Raw genomic sequence first — 22,082 nt, 5'->3', positions numbered from 1 at the left:
AATGTTCCACAAAACCATCGAGTTGTCATGTTGAAACAGGCTATATGAGACTTGTAGAAATATGGGCAAGAACAAAATTAAAGATTCATTTATTTTTAACATCAGGACCAGTGGCGATTTTGTTATTAGGGGTGCTTAAGTGCACCTAAATTTCAACTCAAAATACTAGAAAACCTAAGACATCCATTGGTACCAACCATGTCATACTAGCTTGCCGGGAAGGAGGTTATGTAAACCTCCAAACGTGCGCTAAATTTTGGCGAGGGCAAAACTGGCATGGCCATTTTCAAAGGGGTGCCTTTGACCTCTGACCTCAAGATATGTGAATGAAAATGGGTTCTATGGGTACCCACGAGTCTCCCCTTTACAGACATGCCCACTTTATGATAATCACATGCAGTTTTGGGGCAAAAACCATGCAGTGTTTTGCAAACGCTAAAATTGCTCTTTATTATATTACATTATATTTTGAATTGTCAACTGGCACCTGAATTTTGTGTTTTCCTTTACATAAATAAAGACATTTCCACCATAACTTGATGCAGAAAGGCAGCAATTGGAGTATAAAAATTCACATGAAAGTGTAAGATATGTCCCCCAAATGTTGAAATGAAACCTACGCCCTTGACTGTACACATGTCACATTCTCATTAGGGGCTGAAGAACGCATTATTTTGCTTGACTAAATACTAAGCAACTATTTTGTTGACTTTTCTAGGGCTAAAATGATTAATTCACAATCATAATATTTATTTATTTTTTAGGAAAAGCCCTACTTTTATTGCCCATAAAAAACTTGAAGTGACATTTTTAATGCAGGACTTTTACTTGTAGTTTTATATTGCAATGTTTGTACTTTTCATTAAGGAAAGGATCTGAATACTCCCTGTACCATAATGCATCAAGAAAACAATCCAATTATATAATATACTGTATATAATAAAGCCCTACTTGTATTATTACATAAAAGTGTTATCAATAAGACCTTTAAATAAAAGCAATAAACTCTATATGTCTAATTGTCTTGATGTAATTATCATTTCCCAGTGTGGCCCTTATAGTGGAATTGACACAACTGCATATTTTAGTGTGTCTATGCAGTATTTTTTTCCACTTCACACAACTTTATTTTGTGCATTAAAAAAAATCCCCTCTAATTTGCCTAAAATGCTCAAATGTATGAGTGTCCCCGCCCACCTGGAATCTCATTGGTCATCCTCTCTACTCCTCTCGTCATCTCATTGGCCAGAGGAGGTGCCTGTCAAGCAAACCTGACAAGTTTACAACTCTATACACGTGCAGGGTGGCAGGCACATCAGGGCTCGTGGTGGTGGAGTGGTGGCATCCTGCACAGAGCGCGAGGAGAGAGGAGAGAGGAGAGTTGAGAGGAGTGCACCTGTAAATGTGCACCTGTCATCTTTCTCACCTGTGTGCAGCAGCAGGTATCTTTTTCTGGAGGAGAGTATATAGGGGTGTTGTTATCCACAGCAGCACTCTCTGTGTGGATGAAGACTCCTCTTTGGTTTCTTCATGGCAAGAAGACTGAATAATGGTCGCCTAGCATGGCTCCTGCACCGACCACCCAGGGACCGGTATGGCTTTTAGCCGCATCCGAGCACTGGACCCCCCGTCGAGAGGCTCCTTCTGCAGGAGGAGAGCAGCGGTCATGCTGTGCTCCTTCCTCACCTCACTCTTCCTCCTGCAGCTCCTCACAGACCGCTGCAGCACCACCACCTCCAGCACCTCCAGCACCTCCAGCAGCAGCAGCTCCAGCAGACTCCTGCAGGACTTGAGGTCTCTGAGGAGTAGAAGACTTGTGCACGAGGAGTGGAAGCTGCAGGAGTCTTTCATCCTGCCGCCTCCGGATTTAGTGTCACCAAGGTTCGCAGGTAAACTCAGTCCTCTCGGAGAAGGAAGCAAGAAGCTGCCGCAGGCTCTCATCATCGGGGTGAAGAAAGGAGGCACCCGGGCTCTGCTGGAGTTCCTCCGGGTTCATCCGGACATCAGAGCCGTGGGAGCAGAGCCGCACTTCTTCGACCGCAACTATGACAACGGACTGGAGTGGTACAGGTAACAAAAACTCATTTTACTACTATTACTGCGTTTGGATGAGTGAATGTGCGTAATCATGATTTTAATACTCCATAAAAGAGATTTTGCTGCAAAACAAGTCATGCTGATATCAGATCAGTCAGCCAATATTGTCAAATGTGTATTTTATAAAATATATTATAGTGTTGTGCAGATAATTGAAAAGCTTTTTTATTCATTCCCCAACGGACTGGAGTGGTACAGGTGAATATTCTAATTAATTATGTATGTTTGGAGGAAATAACTTTTGTTAGACTGACATAAATAGAGTGAATGATCCTAATGTGGGACTTTTTTTGCATTGTAGATTTTCTGGAATATATTGTGATATGATGTGTCCTAATCATACCAAAAAAAAGAAAATATCAGACTCAAAATATAAATTAAATATATCAAAATAAATGGTAGATATATCAGTACTAGGGCTGCACTATTATGGCAAAAATGATAATCACAATTATTTTGATCAATATTGATATCATGATTTTTTTTATCAAGATTATTCATTGATTTTATTGCACTTTCACATTAAAATAAACAGTTTTGTTGAGGTACATCCCTGTTAATATACATATTAGGGATGTTGGAAAAAACTGACATTGCAAAATATTTTTTTCTGCTATATTTATTGCAATAGATAGATAGATGGATAGATAGTAACTTTATTGATCCCGAGGGAAATTCAAGTTTCCAGCATCACAGTTCCATAGTGCAAAACATGTTAGTAAAAAGTTAGTAGTGCAAAGTACAAAAAAATATACCAGATATAAAAATACAAGGAGATGAAGAAAACTGTTAAAACTGAATATAGTGCAGGGTAACAGCTGTGATACACGACTATTAAAAAGTGCAGAAGAGACTGTTAAAAATGAGTATAGTGCAGGGTAACTCCAGGAGCTTAGTCTAAAGTGCACTGTGTGCATTATTATGAATATGAAAAAATACAGGAATATTCACCCTACCCCTTTTGTTAGATACATTTTAAAGTTAAATGCATCAATTTGGTGCACTTTGAGAGCAAAATTAGCAACATTAAGAGGCTGGATAAACAGTTTTATGCTCTCAGTTTAATCATAAACACATTGGTTGTATAGATAATATCTGTCCACAAAAGTGGAAGCCAAAACATCTCGATCACCGGCTGGTGGCTTGCTGTTAGTTTAGGAAGCGCTTGATTTGATATGCAGCAGTTTTCTATGAGCATAACATGTATATTAAATGCAGGCGATCATGTTCATTTAATTGTGTGAAGCCAAAAGTGTGATCGCCCAAGTTTTCTCAGACAAATCTTGATTTCCTAATGTGGGACAGTCATCCGAAATGTGGGACACTGAAAAGTCTGTTAAAAGGCTTAAAAATCACCTCAATGTTAAATGTGCAATCCCATGTTCAGTTATTTGACCACTTAACAATGTTATTGCTGTTACACAACCTCGGCTTATGTGCGGATGTTACATTGAGAATCGATCAAACAAACAACAAGACTATAAACAATAATAAATAAATAAAGAATAAAGACTATAATAGGTTTGAAGCATTTAGGTGTATTAGAAAGACATTAAGTATCAATTGTTTTATTGACTTTTATTTGTTTGAGGACCCACTGGAGCTTAGGTGTCCCACTTTAGGTAGAGTCCCACTTTACTGCAACTCACCCTAACATACATTTATTAATATTCATCAAGTTATAGATATTAGAACACAATAATTAATGCCCCAGGTGGATATTTAATAAAGTATATTTGGAGGAAAAAACATCAGAATTGAAACACTTTTTTTAGATATGACGCCAATACATTAAGTCCAAACCCAGTACCACTCCGAAATCCCCAGGATGTGTCCTAATCAAACCAAAAGGAAGAAAATGCAGATATCACATTCATAAAAGAAACTGTATACTTGTGTTTAATGCAAAGTTTTCTCAGACAAATCTTGATATCCTAAAGTGGGACAGTCATATCCGAAATGTGGGACACTGAAAAGTCTGTTAAAAGTCCTAAATCACCTCAACTAATGTCGGAAACACTCAAGACTAAATCAGTAATTTTACCATTTACAATGTTATTGCTGTTACAGAACTTAGGCTTATAGGTGTGGATGTTACCTGGAGAATCGAACAACATCAAACAAACAATGAGACTATAAATAATAATAAATAAATAAATACTATAATAGTTCTGAAGCATTTAGGCGTATTAGAAATACATTAAATATCAATAGTTGTATTGACTTTTATTTGTTTGAGGACCCACTGGCGCTTAGGTGTCCCACTTTACGGCAACTCACCCTGGCATATATTTATTAATATTCATACTACCAAGTCACTGTAGAGAGATATTAGAACATATTAATTAATGTCCCTCCTATAATCTCGGTTTGACTTCTGTATATTGTTATAAGTCATTAAATTGCCATCGTGATAGATCGTGTTTATCCAACTTTTTTATTTATCCTACTGATAAAGTCTAGTCCACACAAGCCAGAAATCTTTATTTAACAACTTTAGTAGGATGAAGCCTGTTGATTTATGACGCTACATTAAGTCTGTTTTCATTAGATGTTATCAGGCTGCTCATTTTGTTGCACATTTTAGGGTTGACTGCCTTTTAAGTTGCTTTGGGTTTACAGCTTGATTAGGCTGGGAAATAAGACGAGGACACATCTTAAATATTTAAACATTTAAACAATTTGCATTTTCTCTGTTGAAACATTAATGCCTTATGTAATGCAACTTTATATAGCTGCTTGGAGTTTCTGCTCACACTTTTTTATTAATTTATTATTGACACTTTAATAAGTATTTGTTCAGTAAACAGACATTTTCACTTTTTGCATAACTTTTTCAGAAGTTTTTTTCTAAAATTAATTATATTTTCTTTAACCCATGTGTTCCATTAAACTCAGACATTAATCATACATGTTATTACACATTAATTGATTTAATTATTTATAATTTTTTATGTATATTTGTCCGCTGCAAATCATGAACACTTTTGCAAGTTACATAAAGTCTTAATAGAGCTTCTAATCTAAATAATAAAACTATTTTCTAAAAAAGCCAAACTTAATGCATAGATGTGCTGACTGTTAAGAAAGTGCAAAACTAATTAACAAGAGTTAAAATAAGAGTATTTCTTGCAGATAAATTACAACAAGATAAATGTTTGACAGCTTGTTTTATATCTATTAAGAGTAAATTGTACTGAAATTGTAATGTAGTGCGTCAAACTTTATATATTGTGTGTTTTAAACAAAGTTTGCAGTCTCGTCGATCCGTTATTCCAAAGTTTCAGTCTGAATTTGCAGTTTAAAGTGAAACTTTAGAAGAACTCTGATCCCACATAAACACACATTTACTCTCCTCCCATATGCAGGAGTGTATGCTGCGTTTACCTCGTTCAAGTCGAACGTGTGATTGATTTCATCTGTCACAGCGAGTGTGTGTGAGTGAGTGTTGTGTGTTCACATTTCCAGCGGCCTGTGGGGAATAATGGCTCTCCCTCTCAGTGGTTCTCTGTCTAATGGGGCATTGCCGACATTGCGGCTCTGTTATTAAGAAGGATTAGGGCCATAATGAAAGGTTACCTGAGTGTCTCAGGAGGTATAATTCACCTTTTGATTGAGTTAACACACCACACAGCACCCTCTAAAAGCCTGGAGACAAAACTTTTACTCTCCCTCACTGACAACTCCCTCCAGAGCCTCCTCGCTCACCCTCCCTCTCCTCTTCCCCACCGAACTCCCTGGCTCTCTCCCATCTCCCCCTCACACACCTCCCTCTTTGTGCCTCTCTGAGAGTGAACATTCTCTTTTCGCCATCACTCTTTCACACCCTTCTGTTTACCTATTCATCCATTGTGGGGTTTTATATCCATGAGGGTCCCATCTATCCCGAGGAGTTGCCAAGATTCTCTGGAATTTGGACCGTGCCTCCAAGGACAGACCTTATAGTGCCGGTTCCCCCCCCTTTAAATGCTGTCCATTTTAAAACAGAAGGACCCCTTGAATTGAAAAGAGGAATAAATAACTGTTACAACAGCGCGGCCCGCTCTGCGGGAGTTCATCTCGTCGGCTCTCCTCGACAACGTCTTTCCTGTTGGTCGCTTTTGTGGATGATTGAGTCGCATTCATTTTGAAGCTGTTGGCTTGAGGTCATGTAGAGGTGTTTTCTGTGCACTTCAAAAGTAGCTTGTCGAAATCAGGAAATCAGGTTGATTGCACCGCTTGAAGTTACCCGGGCTCCTCGTCAGAAAGCGCCACAATCTCGGGTAGGGCTGTCCCAAATACCATGTGTCTGTCTGTCTCCATCTCCCCCGTTTCAGTGCCGCTGCCGCACTACTGTCCACACACAAACCTCTACACTCAACAAACAGCGAGATCCGTCTGAGAATAACTAAAAAATAATTCACGTTGAATATGAATAATGAATGATGTTGTGGGATTATTCCTTATTACATGGGATATTTTGGGGTTTATACTTTATTATTACACACTTGTATATAAAAACAAAAACAAACGAAGCATCCGAATAACCATGTCAATGGTTGAAGCTTCGAAGCATTCGGGTACCGATCTGATACCAGTGTTTAATTAATAAGCTATATGCCTCACTGTGTGGAAGTGACTTGGGTCATTCTTTTATGTGTAAGGCAACATCTGGCTTGACTTAAACTTTCCTAACTTTGTAAAACAAAATGGAACAAATAAATACATAGATATACATTTACTGAATTGTTATTTATAATTAAATTAATAAATCGTACACCAGCAACTTGGTAAAAAAATCTCTAAATTAACAGGAACCGGTTAAAACCTTAACAACCCATTTTAATGCAGCAATAAATTGATTAAAAATTCCAGTCTATAATGTATATAGTATATAAACATAGAAGTGAATTGAATAGATCGGCCCCGTTGTCACCGATACCCGATCCAACTGTTTGAGTCTGTATCGGCCTGATATCCAATCCGATTTTCTTGATTAATCGATTAGTTGTTTGGTCTATAAAACTTCAAAAAATGGTGAAAAATGTTGTTCCTAAAGCCCAAGAACACGTCCTCAAATGTCTTGTTTTGTCCACAACTCAAAGATATTCAGTTTACTGTCATAGAGGAGTAAAGAAACCAGAAAATATTCACATTTAAGAAGCTGGAATCAGAGATTTTTTATTTTTTTTCTTGCTCAGACCGATTAATCGATTATCAAAATAGTCTGCAAATAATTTACTAGTTGACAACTAATCGATTAAACGTTGCTCCTCTAATCTCGGGGGACTCGGAGTCACAGTTACTGTACCGATGCTTTTACGATTTTAAGGCTGCACGAATGTTTAAAAGTTTCATCTTTAATTAGTTTTTTAAACTGCATGCCCTGTTTTGGTTGTGATGTATTTTAGGATGCCTTCTGTAACACCGCGGACCGGCGACAACAGATTAAAAACAGCCTTTCGGCTAATTCTGGCATTTTTTTTATACCATGTATATTTATCAATTTGCACGGTGCCTTCTCAAATAAACAAAACTAATCTGAGACGTGACAGTTTGAAAGCTTATGTCTCAAGAACAAACTCCCAGTTACATGTTGAATTGCTCAGTAATACTATCCTTTTAAAATAAAGAAAACAAACTGTTGGTGTTTGTGCAAAACAAGTCCAGATTCTCTGTGACTAATCGCCGCGTCCAATTTGCTTGAATTATGCGATTCCTTTCATTAGCAGCCGTGAATACTTAAAACGTGGAAGCTTCCGTCTCTGGAGACTCTTTGTTTATTGTCGGGGCCGATATGCGTCCTCGGCATGAATCACTTTGTCCCGATGGGAATGTGTACCGTACTGTATAACACCTCTTAAGCTCTTAATGTGACGTGGCAACATCTCCAGCCTCCTTTTCCCAGCTTTCCTCAGAATTATACTTGTCTGGCTTGTTAGGGGAATTTCCATCAACTGCCCGAAAAAGTCAGTCGCACACCCAAAAGCTGTGATGCAAAAACCTGTGATTTATTGAGGAGGATAAAATTTCCCGTTCTGACAGCAGGGCTGTCAGAATATGAAACATTGGTAGCTTTTAACTTTATGTGTCCTAAGACTCCAAATAGTTGGGTAAAACTCTGTCTCACCATCTGCATTTATTCAAATCTTGGTAACGACTTTATTATTTTTTACTCTTTTTTTGCGGTGTTGTACTTTAAACTAAAAACTGTAGCTCCCTGAATAAAACGTTATTCTTTTTCGTGCACTTTTTGTCCGGAGACTTTCAGTAAATTCAGGCCTTTTGTCAAATAAGGAAACCAACACCCGGCGGCCCGATCGCCCCGTCAGTCAGTGTTACATTTCACTGCACATTTCTCAGCGGTGTATCCGTATAATCACATACAACCTGTTAGGCTTTTGTTGTGGAAATGGACACTCGGGAGTGAACAAGGAGGTCAAACACTGTGAACTAAAGCAGAGGTCTGCGCTACGGAGTAGTCAGTATTATGTTTTTGGTCTACTTGGGTTACTGAACGCCCGGCTTTCACCTGTCTAGACCCAGCCGCAGTTTGATGTCTGCAGACCGGTTGGATTAGCTCTCACCAGATCCCTTAATGGGTTAATTATCCTTCATAAAAACATGTGTGACCCGTTAAACACAAGGGCAACGTGCCACCAACGCCGCCAAATGCATATTTAGCTAGATACAAACATATTCAGTGTAGGACTTTTCGTCCGTTTAGCCAGACCACAACTTTGCTAAAACAAATAAAAATCCAGGAAATAAAAAAGGTGTATGTGTCAGAAAATCTTTTGCGTCAATGATCAGAGTTAGTGTATCCATTTCAGCTCCTCCTTAAATGTTATATGCAATACTTAAAACCATGAGAAAAGCAAACGAAAAGAAAAAATCACATTAAATTAGGGGTTTCCCTCTTCATGAAACTGGCCCTGTTTGAAAGGGCGTTCTGTAATGGTAATAAAGAAATGGCTCTTGATCATAAAAGCAGTGACCCAGCGGGGATTTGTGTTAGAAAGCGGCGGAGTTGATCTGATTCTGTATGTGTGGCAGAAGATTTTAACTCAAATACAAATCAAGATCCAGATGTAAATGTATGGAACATGTTTAAATTCCATGAATGCCTTTTTTCTTTTCTTCATGTGATTAGCATTTTTTTTCCTACGTTCGGGTACCCGGTCGGGTTTGTTGACACAACTCCATTAAGCAAAAAAAAAAAGTTAAAGAAAATAAAGAGACATTTGTCAAGCGCTGACGGTGAAAAGCTGTTGAATTCCCAGCGTTTGAAACGAGGCCGACGTCCAAGTTTTCTCATACGTTGGCCGTGTTTAGAGTGTGTGTCAATTAATTGGGTGGCAGAGTTTAAACTCTGGCCTTGTTCGCTGCTGCCTGACGTTTCACTTGTCATTCTGAGTGTGGAGAGGTTTGGAGGACGGCTGGAAAGCATGACACAACTCCAAATGGGAGAGGCTGGATGTTAAAAAGTGAAGAAATTACTGAGGACCTCTGTCTTATAGGACTGTAAAAGTTGTTGTAGCAGTCGCTCGGAGTTCCTACTGTATAATTTAACTCACGATTTTGGAAATTGTCTGAAAACTCTACAACGTGCAAAACAAGTTGTAACTTGCATTTGTTTATCGCGGCTGCACCAGGTTGTCATGACGAAACCACACACCAGCTGGGACAGGAGGCCAGATTTAACCGTGTGTGTGTGTCTACTATGTGTCCATATTTACGTGAGCATGTAAACTCCAGTGTGCTTTTGGCGCTCGCTGCCGCCCTTGGACGTAACCCGGCCTGGAATACAGGAAGTTTTAAATGCGGCGATATAGAGTTCAAAATAGTTTTCACCACACGCTTCATTTGCACCACACTGTGTACCAACTTGAAACTACCTCACTGGACTGTCTGGATTTATAAAAACATATCAGCCAAAAATATGAAGAACATCTTCTTTTTTCTTTTTTTTTGCTGGTGTTATGTGTCTGTGTGTGCAAACACTTCAAAATGTGTCTCTGCGGACTCTTTGCAAGGAGCCATTTGTTTTAGCTTTTTTTCTCCAGGGCACAGTCAAGACTTTTTTAATTTTTATAACTTTAATTAAGTTGAGTTTTGCATTATGTAAACATGTACACACATATACAAACATACCGAACTTGTACAGACACTCGTACCAAGAGCGCACTCAGAAGGAAAGAAGGAAGAAGGAAAGATATTAGGCAAATTATTACCAAGAATAAAGTTTAGCGGAAAGAAGAAAAACAGTATAATATAGATATAAATAGTAAATACAAGTAAATACATAAATAAAATAAAATAATCTAAAATAATAGATAAATAAATAAAAAAAAGGATTTAATGCATAAACGTTAAATAGGAAAAATCAATCAGGTGGCGTGGTATATCAGAAAGTCAGTTCCATTATGAGTTCAATAAATGGAGACCACAATTTAGTAAACTTGTCATAGGACTAGGGCTGCAATTTAAGATTATTTTCTCGATTAATCAATTAGTTGTTTGTCTATAAAATGTCGATCAGTGTTTCCCAAAGCCCAAGATGACGTCCTTAAATGTCTTGTGTTGTCCACAACTCAAAGATTTTCAGTTTACTGTCATAGAGGAGTAAAGAAACCAGAAAATATTCACATTTAAGAAGCTGGAATCAGAGAATTTTTACTTTTTATTCTTAAAAAATTACTCGAAATAGTTGGTGATTAATTTAATAGTTGACAACTAATCGATTAATGGTTGCAGCTCATCATAGGACCCGCTCAATGTGTGTCTTATTTTCTCGAGCTGGCGCAGGGACAACACATCTTGAAGTGGCGTTTTCTTTTGCGCATTTGTGGCATGAGTTATGAAGGTTTTTAAAACTGATTTTTAACTAATTTCTCCTCATTGATCTCCCGGTTGATTTAACCTGTTCTGACACTATATTGGAAAATACGAAACAGAAATTACATCTTTTTTAATGCTCCTGAGAAATGGCTCTGGATGGTAATTTTTCTAACGTAGTTAGACATGCTTCGTCATGAAACAGGATGTGGGAATGGGGCATATTTCGGAAGGGAGAGGTTTTATATACTACCCAGTGCATAAAACCTGCAGGTTTACCTTCAAGTTTTAAATAAAGTCCTCTCCAAAGTAAACTATCTTTGGCTCGTTAGCCCCGGAATCTAGTACTGTATGTACTCATTAAATGTGGCTAAAAATTGTCACAGGAGAAGGGTGGAATTTCAATATAAAAGTGAACTCAAATGTATTTTTGCAGATAATGATAATGAAATAATTAGGGCTGCCCGCTCTTAGTCAATTAGTCGACTAATCGGTCGTTTATTTAGTTGATTAGTAGTTTTTTTATGCTTTTTTTTCATGTTGAATGACTTATTTCCAAGAAACTTATGAGCACAAAAGTGGTGCTTTTGTGTGATTCTTTGTGGAGAAACTCAGTTTTAAAGATCTTTTGATTAAATCGACTAATGGATTAGCCTCAAGAGGCTTTACCTTCAGCCAGGTCGCCATTGTAAATAAGAATTTGTTCTTAATGACATGCCTGATTAAATAAAGGTTAGGTGAAATCAAATTTAAAAAGACAAAATGGAGTGTTAGCCCTAGAAATATCATACCTAGTGATATAAAACAGCATTTTAACAGAGCGTTTTTACAGAATTGGGTGTTGAGTGTCTGTTTTTCACTACATCTGCTAACTTGGAGGCAGGTTTTGTCGGATGGCAGGTGGAGTAGAGAGGTGGGTGGAGAGGTCACGGTCGGGGGTCGTAGAGGGCGCACACAGCGGACGTAACGTGATCACCAGAGACCTCCTGAGCATGAGCTCCAAGCTGCCTTTGGATTGTGAAAGTGATTATCGGGGAGTATAATTGTAAAAGCGGGACGCTCACCTCCTGCTGAAGGCATGCAACCCACCCATGACTGTAGACACCCCACCTCCCTCCTTCCTCGCCAACTCCTTGACCTCCGCCACCCCCACCGACATCTTTGCATGCCCTTAGCAGCTGACCCTTGGAGGCCCCGTGCAGGGGAGGCAGATAGAAGCAAAGGGGACCATCCTGTCAGCAGCTGCCCTCTGGCATGCTGGGAATCTGCCCCCCGATGCTTGAGTGAGGACAGGCAGCAGGTGCAGGGTGCTCCGCAGACACCACCTGGATCTCCACCAGACGCTCACACCTGATGTACTCACCTGACACACCTAAATATAAGAGCTGTTTGTTGACTCCTCAAGATGAAGACTTTCATGCGCATATTTGGGGCCTCGGGGGGATCAGGAACTCTTTTGATGAACATGTGCAGAAAGAGTTTGTGATTGATCGCGGTCAGGAGGGTCGCTGCCACAGAAATGTGCCACCCTCAGAGTTCACGATGCCAGCAGATGGTACTGTAACATTGAGATCGGGTTTCATTGTTTCTAGGATTCTGTTGTTTGTTCACTTTCGGGTTTCTGTGTACACTAGTCAGCAGCAACCTGTTTGACCCCCGTCGTATCTCAGGCCCGTTCAGCTCAGCAGCTGTTGCTCTCTTTATGAGGTATTAGCCCATACATTACCAAGCATTTATTCTGGGATTCATATTTCAAAAGGAGTACTTGAGGTCACCTTTTTTATTGTCCCTGGCTGTACAAAAATACATCGCTCCAGAGTTTACGCTAGACTTATTTGACGCCCAATATGGCCGTTAATATTCCAGTATTCTGGCCATATAGAACAACTACCAGACATAACTTGAAATTAAGTTAAATGTAGAAGCTCCGGGTTCTCCGGCTTCCTCCCACAGTCCAAAGACATGCAGGTTAGGTTCATTGTTGACTCTAAATTGCCCGTAGGTTTGAATGTGAGCGTGAATAGTTGTCTGTCTCTATGTGTCAGCCCTGTGATAGTCTGGCGACCTGTCCAGGGTGTTACCAGCCTTCGCCCAATGTCAGCTGGGATCGGCTCCTGCCTCTCCACGACCCTGAATAGGATAAGAGGTTACAGATAATGGCTGGATGGATGGTCCAAACATCGACATTCCAATTATTATTATTAATACTTTACCGAAACATTACATGCAGTCCGCATTGTCGCCGCGCTCCTCTTCTCTGTAGTTGTCTCGGTCCGAAGTCCAAAAGTCTAAATTGATTGAAGAAACATAGATGTAATCATTATTTATATCATCATCGTAGCGGCTTGGTCCGAGACACTTTGTTTGTTTCGCAGTTGTGTATGAAGAAACATATTCGCTGAATTTGACAAAAAGTGTATTGGATCACAGCGGAACGGAGGCATTTACACTTTTGTTTAATATAAGTTTATATTTAAGTTGTCTTGGTAGCATATCTTACAATATTCGGCTATTTAGCATGCTATTAATTAATTAATTTATTTATTTAGCATATTTCCCAACAGACATTTTGGCCGTTGATCATTTAATCTGCTGAACAACTACACGTGTTACCGGCAAAAAGACGTCAATTAACATTTTTATTTTAGAACAAAAATGTACATAGTATGTTATAGTTATTCTATGTTTATATTTTATATTTTTTAAGTTAGTTGTAGGTATATTTTTATAGTTTATTCTAATATATTCTTTATATTTTCTATACTATACTATACTATACTATTGTATGCTATAGATATTTACCTCTAGTGTTGATATGTATATTCATACCTATACATTGCCTGGATAATATCTATCTATCTGTCTATCTATCTATCTATCTATCTATCTATCTATCTATCTGTCTGTATGCCGACTAACGTAAACCCTGCATTGCTCTGTACGTTGCAACGTAATCGTTTCTCTCGTCTTATCGTTTCTGAAGTTGAGATGTTTGACCTTTTCCAGCAGCTCCGTTCTGTTCTGTTTTCTTGTGATATACCTGAAGCCCTTTACTAGTTTAGTGTGTTTTCAAAACCCATGAATGTCAGTGATGTTTATTTTCCCTCAACGCCATGGAAACCCGCCAGGTAATGTTTTCTAACATCACAGCAGCTCTGCCTTCAGGCTCTTTTACAAGCAGTACGACTGTAATGAAAAAAAGAAAGAATCATGTTTGCAATTTTCTTCCTGTACTGTATTTATGTTCCTCTCGACGTTTTTTTTTTCTTCTTCTTCTTGGCAGTCCAAGGTTGATGGAAGTTAAGTGTTATCCCTCCACAAACAAAGAGAGACTGTAACCCTATCATTTGGCACTGGAGAGTCAAGGGGCTTTAGACTAGACGGTTTCGGTCTCTCTCTTCGTAGAAGCGAACTAAACAAAACCGCAAAACAACCTCCAGAATTCATGCATATCAAGACTTTTCAGAGGATTTGCCAAGGCGCTTTAGGATTTCAGAAACGTGCAGCCAAACCCATGTTATTTGGGCACAGAAGGGCTCGGTAAATGATGCATGGATGGAGCATGTACGCGTTACAGCCCTCAGTGGTGCGGATTGGCAGGGTAAACCAACGCCTCAACGTGATGGATCTCTCTTCCCCATCTCGCAGGCAACAGCTTTATCACAGGACAGGGAGCCCTCCGTATTTTCCACAGGAGAGAGAAAGACAGAGACAGACAGACAGAGAAGGAGAAGCAGAGCGGCGGAAAGCCTGGGAACCAATAAAAAGAAGGAAGCCCTCTCCTCTCGGGTCCTCCATTTTTCCGTTCCAACTGTAATGTTTTCTTTAAAATACTTTTGCTGCATTCAATTTTTTTTTTCTGGCATACATTTCCTCCAATTCCCTGTAAAATTAAAAAACATTCAAGTGTTTACTACTCAAGGAAGTTCGTCTTTCCAGCCTTTTACTTCCGTTCACTCAGCAGGAGAAGTCTTTTCAAGGGTCTTTTTTATGCTCAAACACTGGATTGTTTCCTCTCTCTTGCCTCTGCGCTTAAAGGCACTTGCCATGTGCACTATCTGCAGCTGCCTGTGTGGTGATAGGATGGCACCAAACATCCTTTTTTCTCTTGTTCCATCGGGGCATGGCCGGTGCCAGTCGCCTTGGCAGGGTCCGCCTCGCAGACATGGGCAGAGGCTACGCCAGACGGCACCTCAGGCACAACCTCTATTTGACTGCCCAACCTCTGTCTCCATGCAAAAACACAGAATTATACTGTAGCTAAGCTTGAGGCGCGAGTATGTGTGTGTGTGGCTCTTGGAGTTCACATGAAATGAAGGATTGGCATTTTTTTGGCACGGCCGACAAAGAGGCCAACACATTATTTCCTTCAGATGTTATTTTGGAGCTTTCAGCACTTCTACATCCAGTCTATTCTGTTATGTTCCCGCTATGTGACGAACAAAGAGTTGCATGGTAGCGACGAGGGGAATAAAACATGCTGAAGATTATGGGTTTGGCAGTGTACGACAGTCAAGAAATCCTGTACAATTTTTTAAAATAGCTAATAATGGAGGTGGTGAATGGAGAGGGAATGACAGAGTGGCATTTAATCTGCCTTGAGAGCAATTTTATTCAAACAGGAGCACCGCAGATCCATTGCATGTGCGTTTTTTTTGAAAAGCTACCTGCCTCAAGTAGAAATCCAGCTGTTCAAACAAACGCTTTACATACAGTCTATTGTGTTTTAAAACGTTGCACAAAAGAGCCATTCACGGGTGCTCTGCGGCAGGATTTCTCTTCGTGAATTATCAATTCAAAATGTATCACAAATCACCGAAGTGCTATTTCTCACAAGTCAAACGAGGGGTCGTTACGGCTGCTCTATTTTTAATTTTCTCTTAACATTTTATTCATTTGGAGGAAAAGATTGAAAGAACAGCTTTCGCTAACTACCTCCGAATGCCAGGCTGCTTGATTAAAGAGAGGAATGTGTTAGAAAATGAGTTTGCCACCCCGGACCCGTTTATTGATAGATGGAGCGCAACAGCACAGCCCGCGTCTTTTTGCATAAAGATGGAGGAGGGTGATAAAGGGTCTGTGTGGCGCGCGGGCCGTGATTGACACGCCCACATAGGAGTGCAGGGAAGCCACCCAGTAATTCAATTAATCTTAACCTGAACGCTAGTAATTGCTACTGTAACTAGGTCTGACTGTACATTAGACAGGAGGGAGATTGCTGTCAGAGGAGAACATGTCCAGCTAATAGAAGCAGGAAGGAACATCCTCAGCGCTCCGGAGTTGCACAAAAGGGAGCTTCTTCTTCTTCCTCTTCTTTTTTCCATTATTATCCTAAAGATGAGGATTTGCATGTTAATGAGAAGAGCAGGGAGCAGATTTCCTCAGTTACGGACCAGTAAGAGAGAAGTGAGAGATGAATCATGGCAGGGAAATTACGGATGCAAAGTCTCGGAGAAGCTTTTCACTGCCGTTATAAGAAGACACCGTAAAGTTATGTGATCGTCTGTGAAGAAAATGTCAGTTCGTACGTTCATTTGTGCCAAGAATAAGATGAGAAGATCTATACCACTCTCATATGTGTCTGTTAAATATGCAGCTACAGCCAGCAGCTGGTTAGTTTAGCTTAGCACAAAGACTGGAAACCCAGAATCAAAAACAGTTTTATTGCCGAGTAGGTTTGCACATAAAAAGAATTTGTCCTGGTGTATTGGTGCATAATGATAAATACACTGCACAAGTCAAGAGACATAATATAAAATGTACAATAGAGAATATAAAAAGTATATAAGACATGTAAAAAATATGTTTTTAAAGTGGAGGAGCTACAGTTTGTGGAGGAATGTGCAACATATTGACCAGGGGTTGTGCAAAAGCTCATAATATATGAAGTATAAGGTACAAAGAATATGTGCAGGATGTGCACACGTGCGATAATGTACATTTAGTGTGCACACTAATGTAAAAGTGTGAAAATTTGGTTTTATTGGGGATTATGTGCTTGACTATTTCTTTCATCTCCATTAGTTTTTGTTTGGATTAAAGAAAAAAGATATAATGTGTAAATGAGTGAGCTTTAGATGTGCTGGTAGGCAGATTTTGTTACTTTTTGGATAGAGCCAGGCTAGCTGTTTCCCCCTGTTTTCAGTCTTTATGCTAAGCTAAGCTAACCGTCTCCTGGTTGTCATATTTAATGTACAAACCAGGTGGCAACCTCCAGTTCTGAGAAGTGAAGCCAATGCTGAAGTGCCTTAAACTTGCATTCTCTCTAACAGTCAGCAGGGGGCGAGTCCTCTGGTTGCAAAGAGAAGTCAGATTGTATAGAAGTCTATGAGAAAATGAGCCTACTTCTCACATGATTTATTACCTCAGTAAACATTGTAAACATGAGTTTATGATCTCAATCGCTAGTTTCAAGTCTTCTTCAATACAACATGATGTTCATTTAGTAAATTAGGGTCCCATTTAGAGTCAAATAGACCATAAAGCAGGGGATGCTTTAGGGCGTGGCTACCTTGTGATTGGACAGGTCGCTACCACGGCGTTGTCCAATCGTGTTTTCATCTTCCAACTTTAATCCTTTCACTGTGTTTTCAGTTCATGGAAGTTAATTGTAACATTTTGGTCGCCTAAAACATCTTATTCAGCGTTCAGTTGTACTTAGCTCCACCCTCTCATGTCACTTCTAGTTGCAAAAAAAAAGATGGCGACGGCCAAAATGCCGAACTTGAGGCTTCAAAACGCAGTCCACAACCCAATGGGTGATGTCACTGTGATTACGTCCACTTCTTATGGTACAGACATGAGAGTGATATCAATCTGATCATCTCACTCCTGGCAAATAAGTGCAGAACTATTCCTTTAAGTCTAAAACTTACATGTTTTGTGCTTAGATGCTCAAATCAGAGCCAAAAGCTACATTTCCAAATTCTCAGCTTCACGTTAACAAACACAGGTGTAGCCTTTATTGGCTTCAATGATCGAACCAGGTCATTGTTTTCCTGTTCTTTTGTGTCTAGCACCTATTGAACTCTATAACAAACGATTTTTGGGGATTGTCAGAAATCCTTTGAACACACCCTGAGATATTGATCCTATTGTTTCCTGTAAGAGCACAACAGCGGTTAGAAGGTGTTAACCCGAAGAGACTGGACTTCTTTATGGGCTGGTTTTATGCGTCCTCTGGAAACTGGACACCTCGAGAACAGCAGATAAATCAGGTTTACAGTAAAATCCATTTTTCTTACCCTCCTATGTCCCATTCTTTTGCCACACCTATGTCTTCTCATCAGTTCCTGTCACTGAGCTGGATCACCAAAGCTCCAGATCCAATGCCGTTTGCAAAAACTGACCCAGTTATATGTTTAATTTCTGCATTATTGCGGTCATTTGTATTTACGCAGCTGGCTAGTTCTGGGTCAGCCACGGTCAGTCTGGACTAAGGGTGTAACAACATTGCGGAGCCTGTGGGACTTGACATGAGCCCAAGTCATTTTAACCGTCAAACATGTGGTGGGGCCGGGGCTCATTATGTCATTATGTTGTCAGAGCGATTGCTGATTCTGACATCTTCGTCTCACACAGTCATATCATCAATAGGAGGAGGAAGCAGGTTACCGGCCTAGACAACGTATAGCATTCAAAGTCTTCTCGGACAAGACGGTTGCATGTTCTTTATCCACTGCGGCTCCCGCCTCCGCCTCCTCAAACGCATCAATTATTAATCCAGCCAATTAGCAGGGCTGCATTATTCACCAGGAAGCTGTGATCACATCCATTAACAGCGCTGCCTTGCCTCATTGTAGCTTTCCCATGCGGCACCCGCACAGCCCACAGTCCCCCTATACACTGTGTATATACGTGGCCACCAAATCGTGTTTCCAGCACATTCATGTAGCGCTTCATGATCATTTTCTTTTTCCTTTTTCAGCTGCTGCACATACATGAGTACGCCCGACATACTAGAAATACTGGTAGTAACACTTGACGTATAACAACACAAAAATTAAAAATACTCTCCTGCAAATATTATGTCTTCGGCTTTTATTGTGAAAAGTAAGAACGGAATGAGTATATCCGTTCTGCGCTGCCTTTGTCAAGGTTCAAAGAAGTATTAAAGTTTGGCATCTAGGTTCGGACTACGGAGTCTCCGTGTTGTTCCGCAGAACGTGATTGGTTGATGCCTTTATTTGGGATGCAAGGGCTCAGGAAAATTGACCAATTTCCCCCCCAAAAAGTCGCTTTTTCGCCACGTAAGATTGAAGTCGCACATTTACAAGAAAAAGACATGGATATTCTCTTAGATTAAAGTGTTAAATTTACAAAAACAAACTCACAAATTTGTGGGGATAAAGATTGAGATTAAAAGTCACAAATTTACGAGAAAAAAAATTAAAAACATTTAGGATTTTCATCACTTCACTTTGGTTGGAGGTTGGATCAACCTCATCACACCACAGACGCCACTTGCCAGCAGTGGATGACCTAATCAAATATACTTTGCCAGCGACATTAAGGAAATACTTTTGATTTTAGCACAGAATCACTATATTATCATAAGCATCTGGACTATGAAGAGACAAGAAAACTAACACTGATTTGGGGGTTTTTTCCGGAAATTTGTGAGTTAATTTCACATAAATGTACAACATTAATCTTGGAAATTCTGAGTTTTTATCTCGGAATATTTCCTCCCTCCCCCAGCACTGGACACTGTGAGTTTATATGAACTATTATAGTCTGGTATAAACAGCTTAACAGGGCTTTTTCATGCTTGTGTCATTGTGATAGTCAAGAATAACACCTGTAAACATCAAAGATGGTGACATTTGTAGTCTCTTAGAAAACGTAAAAATTCAAACTTCACTGACTAAAATGTCTTTCATTTTTATTGATTATAACTAAACCAAAACTTAATCTATTTTTGTCAAAAGACTGTGAACAAAACTAAACCAAAATCAAGTGCAGGTACTGACTGAAAATATATATATTTATCCCTCCGTCTTTAGCTCAGAACAGGAAGTAATGTCTCTGCCGTCCTCCCGCTGTTTCCCAGACGAACAGAGCGGTCACCCTGATTGCTTGTCACTGCGATTTATGGAGCCTCAAATCTCTGAACAAAATCACTTCCTGTTTTTCCCGTGTTCACCGGACGCACAGGCGGAGCGGCCGCACATTTGATAAAAAGTGATTTATTTTCATTTGCTTATCTGCTTAATTGATGTCCCCCAGGCCTCCCCTGACGGCCATAATTTCATTATACAAACAATTTAGAGAAGTTTGATTAACACAAACGGGAGTTCAGGACCCCCCCAACCGGTTTACATGTTGTTCCTACACATTTAGTCTTTGACTCTCTGCGTGGCTCAGCCCTCTTACCCCGGTCATTAATAACCGCTCCCTATCACAATAGACAGTAGCAAGAAAAATACTTTAATTATCACTCTATTAATCACAATGAAATGTTGTTTGATTATAAAACCGCCTCTTGTTAGAATTCATTCAAAATGTCAGTTGTGTTGTAATCATTATACTGTAATTTAACATGCGTTTCACACCCCGCTGCCATGAGCCAATATGTGGCTGATTTAAAATCCTTTTCCTTCAACCAGATTCTCATTATGGCCATTGAGACGCGACTGTATTGATTTTGTTGTTTGGGATTCACCACGAGCATTGATTTATGGCCCTTCTGAGAGCACTGTGTGTAATTAGGCTCATATTGTCAAGGGGTTCACCCCACTATCCCCTCAGCTGTAGTGGTCCTCATTGATGATTCTGGGCTTTGTTTGCTCTACCGAATGTTGCTAATGGAGAGGCCTTAACACACACACGCACACACACATGCACAGGAATGCACGTGCACACACATGCGTGCACAGACTCGGTGGCTGTCGTGGGCAGGTCTGCTTCTGACATACCATTTATTACATCATATTATTTTCCGCTCAGGCCAGCAGCAGCAGCAGCACTGAATATTCTCTTTCACCGCCCTGTTTTTGCTCTTGTGTTCCTTCTCTCTTTCTTGTATCCAACTGGCTTTTAAACAGGGTCGGCTGTGGCAAGGCGTAAATCCAGCAGGAGGGATTTCCCCCCCCCCTGCCCTGCCCTCCCCTCCCTCCCTCACCCACAAAGCTTTTAGTTCTGGCAATCGAGTGCCAGTGCGCGTTTCTAGCTCTCCCCGATGAACTCTTGGATGCACATTATAGGGGAAAAAATGGCCCTTTAGAAGAGCTCTTTTGAGTCTCTAGGTGAATGTACAAACACACACAGACAAGAAGACACACACACCGTCACAAACTTATGTTTGCACTCAACATATAACACAGTTTGGCAGACAAATGTGCACACGCTGTAAATGTATGTATGTTTTTTCAGCGGATACCAATAACCACCTGCTTCTCATACCCGATAGGGATAATTTCACACTTTTGTAATAGGTTAATAACATGTAGTTTATGCAGACCTGAGGGTAAAGGCTACGATGTAGTGAGCAAAGATGGATGATTTAATATTCCATAGCTCTGACCAAATCTAACTGACATCATTATTTTTAACACAACAAAAACACATAACAGTTCTGACTCTTGAAATGTTGTTTTTTTCTTGTAAAGTACATCAACAACTTGTGTTGCAAGTTGCAATCATGTTGTCTTCCTCTGAAACTGTGAAAAACATCCACACCCACGACAACATGTTCTCTCTAATGCCGAATTCACACAAGAGGCAGTGAGCTACCATGCAATGTCTGAAAAGTATGTATGAAGAGTTTGATTCTGTGGCCAAGTGCAGCCAAACTAAAAGTTGGGAAAAGTTTAACTTTTAGCAACGAAGTGTGGCCGAGTACATGCAGCCAATCAGTGAACAGATCCTGTGACTCCTGTGACATGTTGACCTAAGTTACAAAGAATTTCTTCCCACCTGAAACACATGAAAACGCTTCCCAGCTGCAGAAAAATTTAAGTATTGCGGCTAGCCGCTGTTCGCCGCTGTCTGATGTGAATTAACCATAATCAGCGTGCTGCACTTGTTCTTCTTCTCTGTGTTTATTCGTGGATTGCAAACCACCTTTAAAGGTGCTAAATACGAGATTGGGAGCATTTCTATTGCCTCTCAACGGCACTCAACATGGCAAAGACGAGCCTATGGCTCGCAACGTTCAGCCCTAACAG

At 40.0% G+C, this 22,082-nt stretch overlaps 1 protein-coding gene across 1 annotated transcript in view; it reads left to right on the top strand.

The window, feature by feature from the left end:
• The first annotated feature begins 1,296 nt into the window (after positions 1–1,296).
• Positions 1,297–22,082, top strand: part of LOC141758710 (heparan sulfate glucosamine 3-O-sulfotransferase 3A1-like) — a 41,292-nt gene continuing 20,506 nt past the window's right edge. Inside the window, exon 1 of the mRNA XM_074620336.1 lies at positions 1,297–2,070. Coding sequence (XP_074476437.1) covers positions 1,595–2,070 — 476 coding nt within the window. The 5' untranslated portion in view covers positions 1,297–1,594. The remainder of the gene's footprint in view (positions 2,071–22,082) is intronic.

The sequence above is a fragment of the Sebastes fasciatus genome, chromosome 20 (genome assembly GCF_043250625.1).
Source record: "Sebastes fasciatus isolate fSebFas1 chromosome 20, fSebFas1.pri, whole genome shotgun sequence".
Taxonomy (NCBI): Eukaryota; Metazoa; Chordata; class Actinopteri; order Perciformes; family Sebastidae; genus Sebastes; species Sebastes fasciatus.
This window is presented reverse-complemented; position numbering and strand designations above follow the sequence as displayed.